The sequence below is a fragment of the Brachyistius frenatus genome, unplaced genomic scaffold, assembly GCF_029030835.1.
Source record: "Brachyistius frenatus isolate BFR_SWC_R1_liver_20210118 unplaced genomic scaffold, ASM2903083v1 Contig_178, whole genome shotgun sequence".
In the NCBI taxonomy this organism is placed as follows: Eukaryota; Metazoa; Chordata; class Actinopteri; family Embiotocidae; genus Brachyistius; species Brachyistius frenatus.
The window spans coordinates 349,189-364,428 of NW_027210777.1; the positions used below are offsets into that span (position 1 = coordinate 349,189).

A 15,240-nucleotide genomic window follows, 5' to 3' on the forward strand; every position below is an offset into this window, starting at 1 on the left:
GGTGACGGAGATTAGGGCCGAGTGTGGAACAGAGAAAGAGCTCCCACAGGCCTCGCAGAGTTGTGAACGTCTTCGTAACCTCTTCATCTTTCACCGGCTCCCTTCACATGACAGCTCGACCCATCCGGACCCCAGAGTGTAACGCAAGCTGTCACTGATATTACTTCACTGACACGAGGACCAACCAACACACAGCGGCTGATCACACCTGAACACAAGTGACGTACCGGAGCACACCTGGGAAAGATTCAGCCACAACACATTCCTGCTAATGTTTCACAATTAAAGAGATTTTAAGACATGAAGAGTTTCTGACCAACGGAACACTAGAGGGCTTTTAATTTGAAACAATACAGGAAATAGTGAGCGGACATCAATGCCTAATGCTGTAACTTGAACAGGACAAACGGTAGCGGATCAAAACGAGTCGAGAATCCATCGACACACTTTAAATGTCACAATGAAAAGTTCTGTTTCATCAGTTCACAAAACGTCGGAGACGATCGGATCTATAATAGTGCGTTGGTGACATCAGCCCGGGTGTCAATCTACAAACTGGGCCAATTGGGTCGATCTTCTGCAAGTTGTGTTTAAAACATCCACCTTTTAAAATTTTAACCTCTTCGGACCGATGTGCATGTAAAACTACAACCTACTCACCTCTTCTGAATGATCGGCTAGTTGTCGTCTGTCTGATGAGAGCTGTGCGACTGAACCAAAACGGGAGGTGTGCACCATGAAAGCAAAACAATAAAGCTTAAAGGTGCCAAAATGCTGCGTACTGCTGAGGAACTGCAGTCAGGTAACATTTGGATCAGTACGATCAGAACCGACCGTTCTCACGACTCAAAGTCAGGTGACTCTTTGTTAACGTCAAAAAAACATCAAACATATTCAATGTTCTGAAAACTTGAAATACTCGTGGCTGAGGGTTTCATTTTTAAATAAGTTGATTGTATGAGGAAAAGTTCGAGAACTCTCTCTCCTCGGCAGATTCATGATTTTTATTGACTGTAGTCTTGCGATAATAATCCTATGTTAAAAATAAAATATGAGAGGAAAATAAATAGAAACTCGACGGGTAAACTGAAACCCAGACAGAGCAAACAACAAAACAGATAACAACAACATCCCCAAAGAGTCAACTAAAAAAAGAGGCGGCAAACAAACGACAAACACATGAGAAGTGAAGAAGAACGACGGACGGGAACAAACAGAGTTTATCCCGACAGAAATGCTGCTGAATGTGCACCCCAATAAAAACCAAGATGTCTGACACCTGAGGCAGGTGAAGCACACAAAACTTATTTTTGATTGAAGGCTAAAAACACATGAAACAAGAGAGGAACACAAATATAAACTCTACATGAATCAGAAGCAGCAGCTTATCTGAAAACCTGAAATAACTCATCCATCTGCACAGCTCGGACTTAACCTTTGACCCCAGACTGTGCACGCCACCCTGCAGCCTTGGCTTACATCCTCCTGTCATCATCATCAACATCATCCTGTCCTAAACTTCTGTCTCTGAGATCTGTCTCTGTCTCTCAGACCAGATCTGTCTCTCAGATCTGTCTCTATCTCTCAGATCTGTCTGTGTCCCTCAGATCTGTCTGTGTCTCTCAGATCTGTCTCTGTCTCTCAGACCAGATATTAAGGACAGACTTGTGCTATCAGGTTCTGACCCGCTAGCTTGGAGCAGAACCAGTTAGAAAGTCTCCTTCCGTCTGAGAACAATTGTCTCAGAATCAGTGATGTGTCTGTCATACATACATTTCCAGTCTGTTTCATAACAATGAGGCCAAAGTGGGTGAAAGAGAGGGGGGGGCGAGGGGGTCCTACAGGGCATCACAGCCTCTCGACAGGAAGCACTCTGCCATCATTCGGTGGTGGTCAACACAGAACCAAACAGGAAGTCTTTCTGCCGGATGAAACAACCACAACATTTCTATTTATGACTACGAACACAACAAATGGAAATAAATTCTGTATTTCTTCATGTGGCAGCATGAACACGAGCCTAAGGAGAGCTTTGAAGGCAGCGAGGAAACATCAATGTAATTATGCCTTTAGTGAATATTCTACACATCAGCCCTTTGTTGTGTGGATGGAAATGTTGTCATGAACCTTTCGCGTCTGGATGAAGACGTCACTTCCACCGCTCCTCTTTGTCTTCTTTAGGGATGCGCACTGAATCTCATTCATCACCATACCACTTTAATTATGGAAATTTCTCAGGATTTATTGGGAGTTCTGTAACAGCAGCTGTACACACACATCACAGTCGTGCACACCTCACAGTCTGCATACACATCACAGCCGTACACAGACATCACAGCCGTACACACACATCACAGCCGTACACACACATCACAGTCTGCACACACATCACAGTTGTACACACACAACACAGTCATACACACATCCCAGTCTGCACACACATCACAGCCGTACACACATCACCACCGTACACACACATCAGTCGTACACACACATCACAGTCTGCACACATACATCACAGTCTGCACGCACATCACAGCCATACACACACACACACCTCACAGCCATACACACACATCACAGTCATACACACACATCACAGTCTGCACACACATCACAGTCTGCACACACATCACAGTCATACACACATTCCAGTCTGCACATACATCAGTCTGCACACACATCACAGCCGTACACACACATCACAGTCTGCACACATACATCACAGTCTGGACACCCATCACAGTCTGCACGCACATCACAGCCATACACACACACATCACAGTCTGCACACACACATCACAGTTGTACACACACATCACAGTCATACAGACATCACATTCTGCACACACATTCGAGTTGTACACACACATTCCAGTGTATCACACATCAGAGTCGTACACACATCACAGCCGTATCCACACATCACAGTCTTGCACACACATCACATTTGTACAAACATCACAGTCGTGCACGGTAACAGCAACATACACACGACGAGCAGATCAATCCACCATCATTCCCTCCAAAGCGATTCCCTCCACGATGATGCTTCTCCTCCCTCAGCAGCCTTCAGGCCCCAGAAAAGCATCTCTCACATAAATCAAGTGAACCCTTGAGAGTTCGGCGGCTCCCGGATCACCCGACACTCACTCCCCCGCTGCTGTGATGGTCTCCGGGGCCGCCTCGGCCCTCAGGAACCAACCAGGAGCACAGACCCTGCCGGCTGAGTGGCTCTGATTGGTGGAGGAGGGACGTCACTTTGATTCAGCGTCTGCAGACCAACCTGTGAGATTCACGCTGTGGAATAAACCGATGTTTGTCCACAGCCTCAGTCTGTACCGCTGCAGTGACCAACAGTATATGGAGCTGATAGTGTTTCTACTGAAGAACAGTGATGCTCTTATCACACCACACTCAGCTGAAGGCCTGTGTGACTGTGCGGTGCAGCATTGTACACAGATGGTACAGGTGACGAGGCTGGACAGCACACACAAGCTACAGAAGACATCGCTGTTACACACAGAAAACACAAAGCTGTCAAACCTCCACGTCTCTTCATTCATCATGAAACGCTGCTCCGACTAACATACAACACCGACACACCGATTATTATATGAACCCGAGCCAGGCTTTGTTGTAATTCCCTTTTTTAATATATTTCTGTTGTTCCTGCTTTGTGTGCGTCAAAGCAGAGAAACAATAAAAAAAAAAGGGCAAAAATCCAGTTTGACAAAACAAAAGTAGCAGGGATTAGAGAGGTTACTTAAGGACTTCCTGTTTCCGCGGTTGTGTGATGAAGCCCAAAGTTGAATCCCTGTTGCATGCGACACACACAGGATTGCTACCGAAGCGCTGTGATAAGAGCAAAATCTCCTGACAGGAAGACAAGGGGATAGAGAGCACGCTCAGAGGAGAGGGTGCACGGTCAAACCACAGAGAGGAAAAGGTTCACAGACTGATGAGAGCAAATAGCACATGAAAGGTTTCCGAGAATCTTCTAAACTAAATGATGTCAAGAGACAAAGACGACAAGGTTTTTATCAAAAGCTGAACCAGGCGAGTTTCAGGCTGCCGAAGACCTTTGAAGCTCGCTATCATTTCCGCTGTTGTTTCTTGACTGTTTTCTACAACTCAAACAAATCAGTGGATAGAAGAAAGAAAAAAACTTCTCTCAAAGAAAACACTTGTTTATGACATGCACTTTGAGGACAATTAGCACGAGAAGATGAAGAGCTGCTTACTTACCAGGTCTCATCATTTTTGAACTCCAGTTCTCCGTAGGTGTCTTCGAAGTCCTCCCCACCTCCTTTGGCGAGTCCCTCCATGGTGCGAAAAGGCACAATGACCGTCCCCCTCGCTCCAGAAGTCCTCAGCACTTTCACCTCCATAATCCCGATGCTCTCACTGACGTGGACAGAGCCGCTCTCAAAGGTGAAGATGCCCGAGTGGTCGTCGTCCAGAATGGTCACAGTGGCCACGGTGGGGAAGCCCAGCATGGCCTTTGGGTACGGGAGACTGTTGGGGGACAACACCTCATCCTCCGTTTCCAGGACACGAAGATTACCGAGGCGCACGAAGAAGTGCTCGTCCTCTTCAAAGATGTCGTCGTCTATGATGCCAATGCTTATGTCCCTGATCATCTCTCCGGGTTTGAACACCGCCGTACCCTCTGTGAACTCGTAGTCAGCCCCGGCATTGGCTGAGCCGTCCTCTGTCTTATAATCCACGTAGACCGTCTTGTTGATGTCGCCGCCCTTCCTGGTGATAGTCAGAATGGCGGCACCACAGTTCTCGAGGCACTGATAGACGGCAGGCTCAAAAGCAATCCGGGACACGTACTCTTCTGGCTCCTCAACACGCACCTCCTGCACGCTGGTGCTCTTCTTCGCCTGCTCTGCAACGTGTTTCTTCAGGATGTTTCCTGCGCCGGTCATCATGCGTGTAGCTTGGATGCGGTAGAAAGCGCGGCTCTTTTGCTGGTGCGAGAGAGCGTAGTAGTTGGCCATCTCCACCAGCTGGTCCAGCTCTTTCTCCGGGTGCTTCTGCTTCAGGTCCTTCAGGATGCGAATCATGTCACGCCGGGACTCGTCCACCTCTTTGCTCTCGATCAAACCAATCAGATTGCTGGTCGCACCTCCATCCATGAAGTGAGAATTGACCATCTTACCATCCATCTCGATCCCCTTTGGGCGCTCAGTCTCGGTCTCGATAATGACTGCCCTGTGTTTGTCGGTGCGGTACTTCTTGTGCATGAACTTGTAGAAGAGCAGTCGTCGGTCTGCCACCCAGGCGAGGAGCACACAGATGGGGAAAAAGGCTAGAGTGACGAGGCCTTCCCAGACCTGGACTACATTGGGAGAAAACACCGCCAGGATCATGTAGAGCCAGATGTAAGCAAAGATACTCCAGCCGGCGGTGACGAAGAACACTCGGAGGTGCTTGACCTTGCGCACCTCTCCTTGAGGTATGACCGACACACAAAGCCCAAGGATGACAAACATATTGAAGGCAGCGCTACCAACGATTGTGGACGGCCCAAGCTCGCCAGATTTGAACTCGTGTCCACACACCTCGATTACAGAAAGTAGGATCTCAGGGGTCGATGAGCCCAAGGCCATGAGGGTGAGGTTGGAGACCGTCTCGTTCCACACCCGGATGGTGGTGGTGGTCGTTTCCCCATTGGGCCTTTTAATGACAATTTCCCTCTCCTGAGAGGTGATGACCTCAATGGCTGCCATGAAGCGGTCTGCGATGATGGACACTCCGAGAAACATGTAGATCATGGCCACGAAGTAGACGATGACCCTGGCGATCTTGTCTCCCATGGACGGATCCTCAGGGTACCAGATGGGCAGGATAATCCCGGTGTGACACTTTGAGCTCCCCCTGCAGGTGGCATTGCTGGGGCTGAGCGGCGGACTCGGGGTGGTCCGGGCCTCCACGCAGAGGAAGGCTACAACTGCAGAGACCAGCCCCAACCAGAGGCAGGCAGACGACCCCGGCTTCACAGGCCTTGAACCCTCCATGCACCCTCCTTGGTCTCAGGGGTCCTTACCACACTGATGGTCCCTCTGGGATCCAGCACTGAGCTGTTCTCCACGCAGCACCTGAACACACAAACACAGTTTATATCAATATCACATCTCACAAGAATCAAACAGATTCACTTTGTTCAAGATAAGACGAGGCCGACGGCAGCAGTATTATTAGATTTTTTTTTTTTTTTTAATTTTTTAATGGCAACAAACATCCATGAGTACAAAGCATTAATTTTTACTTCAACAATAATCAATGTGATGACATGATCGAGGTGTATCGGACTTCGTTGTATTTTCAGTTTCTATCGGAAAAGTTTTGAGGTGAGAAACACACTCAGTCTGAAACAAGTTCAAGAGTTCCTCAGTTTTATATGAGTGCATGAATTCAAATCATCCCACAATCCCTCTGCAATACTTCAATGGGTTTCTGCCTGCTACTTTACAAACGGCATTTTCCCGAGACCTTTAGGTTGTCTGCTCCGAGAGGCGGCAGGAAAACACTCCATCGTGCTCAGAAAGTCCGGAGTCTTTCTGGTTGGTAAAGCAGTCTAGATAATATGAGCTGGATAAAACAAGGTTTGTTTCAGTTCAGACATGGATACGTGCATCCCATAACTTGGACCTGAGTGTGTTGGTCTGTATCTCAGGGGGAATACTACACAGCTCCGGACCAAACCGCTCGCTCAGCAGCCACAGATGTTGCTAAACTAAGCACCGTCCAAAATGTCGCATTGGCAGAAAAACATGAGCAGAGTGGAGTCAGGAGAGCATCAGGAGGCGAACTGAAACAAAGACTACAGATGTCCTGTCCACATTTATTACAGACCGAGACTAAACACACGCTTACAGCACAGCACTACAGCAACAACACAGACGCTGTCCACATCTACAACAGCTCCACATAAATATCTTCCGCAGCTCTTCAGCTCTGATGAGATTCTTTTGATGCAAACAGCTGAGGCCAGAGGCAAGCGAGAGCGAGATGAACAGCTGACCACCACAAACGGAGCTGATATAACAGCCGCTCTGCTCTGAGCCGACTGATGATTCAGAGGTTGGACAGGTAGGATGGAGCAACCTCTGCCTCCACAAGATTTAAAATAAATAACATCACAGTTAAAATGATCACAACATCTCAGAGTTTAGTCTGAGTTGAAATAATCACATTTTACAGATTAGTCTGAATTAAAATAATCACATTTAACAATTTAGTCTGAATTAAAATAATATTCAGAGAGCAGAGTTTAGTCTGAATTAAAATAATATTCAGAGATCAGAGTTTAGTCTGAGTTGAAATAATCACAACATTTTACAGTTTAAGCTGAGATAAAATAATCTTCTGAATTAAAATGATCTCTTCAGGGAGATCCAGAGCTCAGTCTGAATTAAAATGAACTCTTTAGGGAGATTTGCCGCTGTACGTTAATCATTCTGTCCTGAGGATTACTTCTTTTATTATCACCATCGCTGCTGTTGTTGAGCTGAATCTGGTCGCTCTGCATTTTGTAGCTAAAAGTGCTTTCGTGTTCTGATTGCAGGTTGGAGGTTGATTACCTCCGAGGCCGGCTGCACTAACGTGTACAGTACACACTGGTGGCACTTTGAGGCACTCTGGATAAAAGCCTCCATTAAAAGGCATGCGTTATGCTGTAATGCAAATTTCTTATTTAACTCTTACGAAGACCTTCTGAAAATAACTCTCAGCTGATATTTTTGGAGATGTATCTTCTAGGTAAGGAGAGTCAAACAAGAAGTGGTATATTTGAAGTATTCACACCATTTAAAGGCCACTAAATGTCTGTGGGACCTGAGCAGCGCCGACACCTCGAATAACCTGCAGACGTCTCTGTCAGCGAGTCGACAGGAGTTCATTCGTGTGGAATATGTTCTCCTTCATATTTTATTTAATGCTTCACAGCCACAAATCATCTGTTTTCAGAGAAGGGAACCTCAGTAACATACTCACTGTGATCAAATGTAAAAACAAGATATCAGCTATAAATGAGATTATGGGACGTTAACAGAAAATCTGAAAGTTCAGATTGAAGGGCATCAGCTCAGAGTTTGTGTGGACCGGAGAGCTCCGACGAAAACAACGCATCAGAACGTAATGAGACGAAAAGCTGCTCGGAAAACTCAACTCGTTTCACACAGCAGCTCACCTGGAGACGAAACTCAGAGGAGCGCCAGGAAGTGTGTGCACAGCTCAGGTTACAGCCAGGAAACTCACTAATGTGATTTACGATCAACACCTTCATTTGAGAAGAGACTGCAGGTATGAAATCAATTACTGAAGTCAGAGACGGAGGGGAGGAGCTTCTTCCTGTTTGGATCAGCTGACCTTTGAGCTTCTCCTCGTTTTACTGCACGACGGTCAGAAAGTGTGATGAGGCTCCATCAGCGTGTTTCTACCGGAGGGGGCTCAAACCGGCTCCTTTCATGGTCAGCTGATAAACTAAAGAGACACATTAGAATAGTCTTAAACTTCACACCTGCTGAAACTGATGAAGGGAAATCTGATTTATTATAATTCTGATGCAGGTAAAATCATAGCAGGGAAGAGGAACCAAGAAAAGGAAGAAGGTAACTGATGATGGTGATGATGATAGTGATGGTGATGTTGATAGTGATGATGATGATGATGATGATGGTAAAGATGATAGCGATGATAATAGTGATGGTGATGATGATGATGGTGATGATGATGGTGATGGTGATGATGATGGTGATGATGATGAGCTGCTGCTTCATCCCCTTCAACACTTAGTAACCTACTGCAGTTTTAATGTTGGGGTGACTGAAGGAGGAGGAACACTGAGACATCTTCGTCAGCAGATAAACAAACAAAAACAAGATGGAAAACAAGACAAATAACCACAAACACAAAGTAAACATCAGGCTGACACACACAGAGGGTTAAAGATGAACAGGAAGTCAGAGGGAAGAGTCAGTTCAGTCTCTACTTCCTGGTTCATTACATCACACATTTAAACTTTTACATGATGAATAAAATCAGAAATTGTTGTGAAACTTTTACATTTGTTGATTGGTGGGTGGACGGATGGATCGACTGATTGATCGATTGATTGGTGATCACACCAGAGGATCTGCCTGCTCAACTCATGTTAAAGGTTTTATTTCTCATCCTGAATGCAGTGTGTTTAAAAAGGTTCCAGCGACAGACAATTAATTAATTCAGAATTCAATTGTAAAAAGTAAAAGTTGAAGGTCAGTTTCAGATTAAACCAACAGTGACTTGAACACAACTTTAACCTCTGCTTCCTTTAAAAACAAACAAACATCAGAGTATCTGCCGCTTCTGTCAGCACAGGGACACAAGAAGAAACCTTATGATGGAGACGGAAACCAGACACTCTCATCTCAGACATAATAATAATAATAATAAATTATAACTAACCTGAAGACTGTTCTACATGTCACATTGAACATAATGACTTCACGTCACATGATGGTGTGACATCAACAATATTATAAGGATCGTTTCAAACTTTTTAAACTGAATTTCATGCTTTTTTTTCACATCCTTTAATCTGAATTAATGAATCAGATTTAATCTGAATTAAAGGTCTAGCCACCTCCACTGAAATTTATAGTAAATATACTAAAAATAAGATGCAGCCAGATGAAGAAAGAAAACATGAATAAAAAGATTCTGTGAACAAGAAACAAGTTGTTGAAGAACTAAAACTGAACATGATCGTTCATATTTCAGTTCATGTTTTATGAACATGCAGCTTTTATGCAGCTGAAATAGGAATTTTCTGGTATTTTTCTACATTAAATTAAATATGTTAGACTGTTGGATATTTAAAGCTTGTTAAAACAATAATTGATGATTATTGATGGATGAGAACAGCTGTCAGACAGCTGGTTGCAGGCTGCTGTAACATGATATAATAAGAACATACATGTTGTTTTACTCCATACATGTAGAGCTGATGTTGCTCACAGATCTCCTTCCTCTCCCTATTTCGGGCTCGGCTCTGGTTTAAGGAGGCCATCCGATCCGCGGTAAACACGGACTCAGCAGAGCCTCAGCTGTCGCGGATTAATCATCAGCAGGCCTCGTGCTACCTGCGAGGGGAACCCTGCCGGACCACCGCAGGCCCAAACTACGACCCGAAGGTGCATTCAGGCCGAACCCGAGCTGCCCTCAGGAGACTGAAGCTCGGAAGTCCAAACACTGCAGGACAATCACAAAATAAAAGCTTGTCGTGAAACCGGATCCAGGTGTTCAGCCAATCAGCGGCGGCACGAGCTCCGGGGTTGGAGCCCGTTACCACCGTGAACGGCACACCCATCACACGGTATCACGACGTGCACAGGATCCTCGGAGCAGGTTTGGTCCGGACCGCGGCTCACACCGCCTGCTTCTTAAAATGATCTCCGGTTCGATCCGGTTCCTGTCGGTGTCCGTGTGTCGGTAGATTATTTCAGACCCCTCCGTTCACACTGCATCACAACCTACCTGGTTCTGTGTTCCGGGAGTTTCTGTGGCAGCTCTAGAACCGATCCGGTCCGCCTCCGGTTCCGTCGGTGCGCCTGACAGCAGCCTCAGTAATCCACCGGGCTCCTCAGAACACAATTCCCGCTGCAGCGCGGTGCCGTCCTCCTGTGGAGGTCCGGCTCGGTGTCGGTGATTGGATCAGACCGGCCGGAGGTGATCGCCTCTCGTGATCTCCCGCCGCGCGCTCCTCCTCAGATCCTCCTTCTGACGGATCGACCGGGTCTCCGAGCTGTCAATGACGAGGGGGTGAGGGGGGTCAGTATTTTAAGGTTGGATCTCCGGAGCCGCGCGGCTCTCCTCCTCCTGCTCCTCCTCCTCTGTCCGCGGTGATGTGGCTCCTATCGGCCGAACAGCAGCTGCTTCCTGCCGCCTTCAGCACGTACACGATATCAAACCGGTTCCGAGGAGAAGCTCACTGACCGGGCTTCCGCTCTTGGAGCTACGCTGCTGCCGCTGGACTTTGCGCAGCATCGGAATGAGCGCACTTCTCCTGCGCACCTCCTGCGGATCAGCGAGAGGAGGCTGCGGTGTGTTGTGGAGAGGAGTGAAATCTGTGGCTCCTCATCCTCTCATCGGTCACATGAACATCAGTATCGGGCTGCTCTCGCGCGGCAGAGGTGGGAAATGGTTAGCGCCCTACTGCCCCCCACCCCCTTCTCTAAAAGTCACATACACACGGTTCGGCCCAACTACGTCACCACCAGCTGAGAGAAGAGACCTGCAACACAAACCATGAATCTCAAGCAGACAAACCGATAGAACCACAGATAACACAGACAGAACCACAGCTAGAAACACAAATAGAACCACAGAGAACACAGATAGAATCACAGAAATAGAACCACAGAGAACAGATAAAACCACAGAGAACAGATAGAACCACAGAAAACACAGACAGAACCACAGATAGAACCAGAGAGAACACAGGTAGAAACACCAATAGTACCACAGGGAACACAGATAGAACCACAGGTAGAAATACAGATGGAACCACAGAGAACACAGATAGAACACAGATAGAACCACAGATAGAACCAGCGATGATATGTTTAGCCGTACGTCTTCACTTCACCGCTGGTTGTCGAGGTGGTGTCCCGCTAACAATGTGGGCTTCATTGACAATTGGAATACTTTCTGGGGAAAACCTGGTCTGATCCGGAGAGATGGCATCCATCCTACTTTGGATGGTGCAGCTCTTCTTTCTAGAAATATGGCCATGTCTCTTAACAGCCCTAAAACCTGACATCCCAGGGTTGAGGCCAGGACACAGAGTTGCAGTCTTACACGCTCCTCTGCAGCTTCTTTAGAGCTGTCACTCACCCAAAACATTCAACATCCTATAGAGGTTGTGTCTGTACCCAGACCACCTATATTTAAAAAACTCAAGAAAAGATGTGTCAATAAAAATGTAATAAAAATTGATCCTATCAAATTAATGGATCAAAAAAATCTGACAATTAAAAGCGGACTATTAAATATCAGATCTCTCTGGTCTAAATCTCTGTTAGTAAATGACTTGATAACTGATCATCAGATTGATTTACTCTGTCTCACAGAGACCTGGCTGCAACAGGAAGAATATGTTAGTATTAATGAAGCAACTCTTCCCAGTCATATTAATTATCATATTCCTAGAGATTCAGGCCGAGGAGGAGGAGGAGTGGCAGCAATCTTCCACTCAAGTCTATCAATTAATCCGAAACCGAAACTTAGTTATAAATCATTTGAGAGTCTGACTCTTAGTCTCTCACCCAAACTGGAAAGCACAGAAACCGATTGTATTTGTTGTTGTTTATCGCCCACCTGGTCCTTATTCAGAGTTTCTAACTGAATTCTCTGACATTTTATCAGATTTAGTGCTGAGTTCAGATAAAGTGATGATAGTGGGAGACTTTAACATTCATGTTGACGTGGACAACGACAGCCTCAGTTCTACTTTTAGCCCATTATTAAATTCTACAGGCTTTTCTGAGAATGTAAATAAACCCCGTCACCATGGTAACCACATCCTCGATCTGGTTCTGTCATATGGCATGGAAACTGAAAATTTAATTGTATTTCCTCAAAACCCTGTTTTGTCGGACCACTTCTTATTAACATTTGAAGTTACAATAATGGACTACACAGCATGTGGGAATAAATCCCACTACAGTAGATGTCTGTCATATGTGGCCAAGTTTAAAGATGCTGTAAAGCAAATTCCAAGATTTGTTTCTCAGTACATTATATACGTGTGAAATGAGTTGCTGAAAGCATGTGCAAAGCTTTTAAACTTTGTCGCACTGAAATGTGGAGTTAGACCGTTAAACAGTTTCTCAACCGTCTTCAGCTCAGTTTTTTTTTAGGCGGAGCTAAAACCTAACCTATGTACCTCACAACTACCTATCTACGTCAGATCACAGCCAGTTTATATAACCTTCTGCATGGCTCCTCCTCTCACAAGGTGAAATGCTATAAAAGCCTGGAGCTCATTTGCATAAGAGGTCATCCCACTGGACTTCAGTTCTACTCCTGTTGTAGTCAGATTGTTATTGTACATCAGCTAGCTGCTACAGGATGTCTCCCTCCACCCGCAAAAGAAACTTTCCTGGAAGCAAGAACCTCCAAAGCAGCGCTGCATCGCTGTTTAAATGTCCTGCTGAAGAAGAAAGGAAAAAGAGGTGGATTGATTTCATGAAGAGCCTCGCTAAAGGAGACCGTAGGATTAACACCAACAGCCGAGTCTGCAGGGACCATTTCATGGCGGATTGTTTCACCAACTTCCACCGGAGACGGACGAAGTTCACGGACACAACGCTCCTCCTGTAGCGCGGAGCCGAATCGAGCTTCACCCTCCCGGCCGTTCATCTCCCGGTCGCACTGGCACCGTCCGCCGCCGCCGGACTGCCGGCCGTGTCCACCGCTGGACCGCGCCGCTGGTGGACTGGTGGCCATCACCACCACTGCCAACAGCAGAGTTCAGAGGAAAATGCTCCGATAACCGTGGATTGTTTTATGCGTGTCCATCTAGCTCCGATAAGGAACTATAATATACGTAACTGTATTTTGTATGTCAAGATGATGGTAAACATGGACCAGAAGAGATCTCGTCCTCCTGATTAATGATGGTTATTGTTTTTGTACTCTGGTGTAGTTACAATCACCGACCCTCTCGGTTACATGTACCGGTACTGGTCCGGATAAACGAGCCCGACTACATGTGCAGGAGGCTGCAGGGAGCAGGGAGCAGGTGGAGGTGGAGGTGGAGGAGGTGGAGGAGGGACATCAGTGAAAGAGAAAGACTGTTGGCTCGACCTGAGCAGGTTCAAAGTTTGGATTGACGTGATATAATGAATTGACATGTGATATAATGCAGCGTTGTTCATGTTGCAGTTACAGAACTAAGGTAACTCCTCCGCTCTTATTATCTCTACTATTGTAATGCAGGTGCGTTAGAAGTAGTTGGAGAGCTCACTGTCTGCTGTCCAGTTTTACTCCTGTGTTACAGCTCAGGGGGACAAGCTGGATTTGATTGCATCTGTATGTTTCACTCATTGGACAAATAAATTCTAATTATATTCTGTTTTCACAAAGCAGGCAGCTCCATCCACCAGAGAGACAGAGGACCAGTGGGACATCATGCATAAAGTCACTGAGAGGTTGGATGTCAGACGGACCGCTTCGTGGGGAAAAGAACTGCAGCCACAGGACTGTCATACAGAACACTGAACACCTTCCAGTGAGTGGGCGGAGCTTCAGGTCCTTCAGGCGACACGCCCCCCCAGTCTCAGAGCAGAGAGGACTGATGATTTTCTCACGATTTCAAACCCTAATTTAATAAACTTGTCTGTGTTTTTTTTCATTCAAATTTGGATGGGTAGTTAACAACCCATACTTCTGTGGTGTGATGAACTTAAAACTCATTTTCATTTCTACTTTACAGCATCTTTAAGGAAGCAGTTACATGCTTATCCTCTTCGATGCCGTGTGTTAAAGCAGTGGAAGGCATCTACGTTGATCTTAGTCCCACACAAGTGGATCATCTGGTAGAAAACACTGCAGTATCTCTGCACACAACTCTAGATGATGTCGCCCCTCTGAAGAAGAGAGTAATGAACCAGAGGAAGTTGTCTCCATGGTACAACTCAGAACTACGCTCTGCTAGGCAGGCGACTAGAAAGCTGGAAAGGAAATGGTGTTCCATTAATTTAGAAGAATTTCACCTGGCCTGGAAGGATAGTCTAATATAAGAATGTTCTTCGTAAGGCCAGAGCTTTATATTATTCATCATTAATAGAGGACAACAAGAACAACCCCAGGTTTCTTTTCAGCACTGTAGCAGGCTGACAAAGAGTCACAGTTCTGTTGAGCCCTCTATTCCTTCAGCTCTCAGCAGTAACGACTTCATTAACTTCTTTACCAATAAAATTCTTACTATTATGGAGAGAATCGGGCCGACCCTTCCTGCCACCATCACTGATGTGATGTTAAGCACAGCAGCCCTGGAAGCAACTGTAGGACCAGATGTATACTTGGAAAATTTCTCTCCTGTTGAGCTCTGAGTTAACTAGAATTATTTCTTCATCTGGATCCTCTAGCTCAGGCCTGGCCAACCCGCGGCTCCCGAGCCGCATGCGGCTCTTACGTTCATATCGAAGTTTGTGTTTGTGTTTTTTTGTTGTTGTTGTTGTT

At 46.0% G+C, this 15,240-nt stretch overlaps 1 protein-coding gene across 5 annotated transcripts in view; it reads right to left on the bottom strand.

Moving 5' to 3' along the window:
• Nucleotides 1-11,173, bottom strand: part of slc8a3 (solute carrier family 8 member 3) — a 59,768-nt gene extending 48,595 nt beyond the window's left edge. For 2 of the 5 annotated variants that reach the window (XM_069717646.1, XM_069717644.1), the window contains exons 1-2: nt 10,531-11,173; nt 4,249-6,110 (exon numbers count right to left, since the gene is read on the bottom strand). In XM_069717646.1, the coding sequence (XP_069573747.1) occupies nt 4,249-6,029 (1,781 nt within the window). In that variant the 5' untranslated portion in view covers nt 6,030-6,110; nt 10,531-11,173. Of the gene's footprint in view, nt 1-4,248; nt 6,111-10,530 lie in introns of those variants that run through there. The other 3 variants (XM_069717645.1, XM_069717647.1, XM_069717648.1) reach the window with 3 other exon arrangements.
• Nucleotides 11,174-15,240: the final 4,067 nt, after the last annotated feature.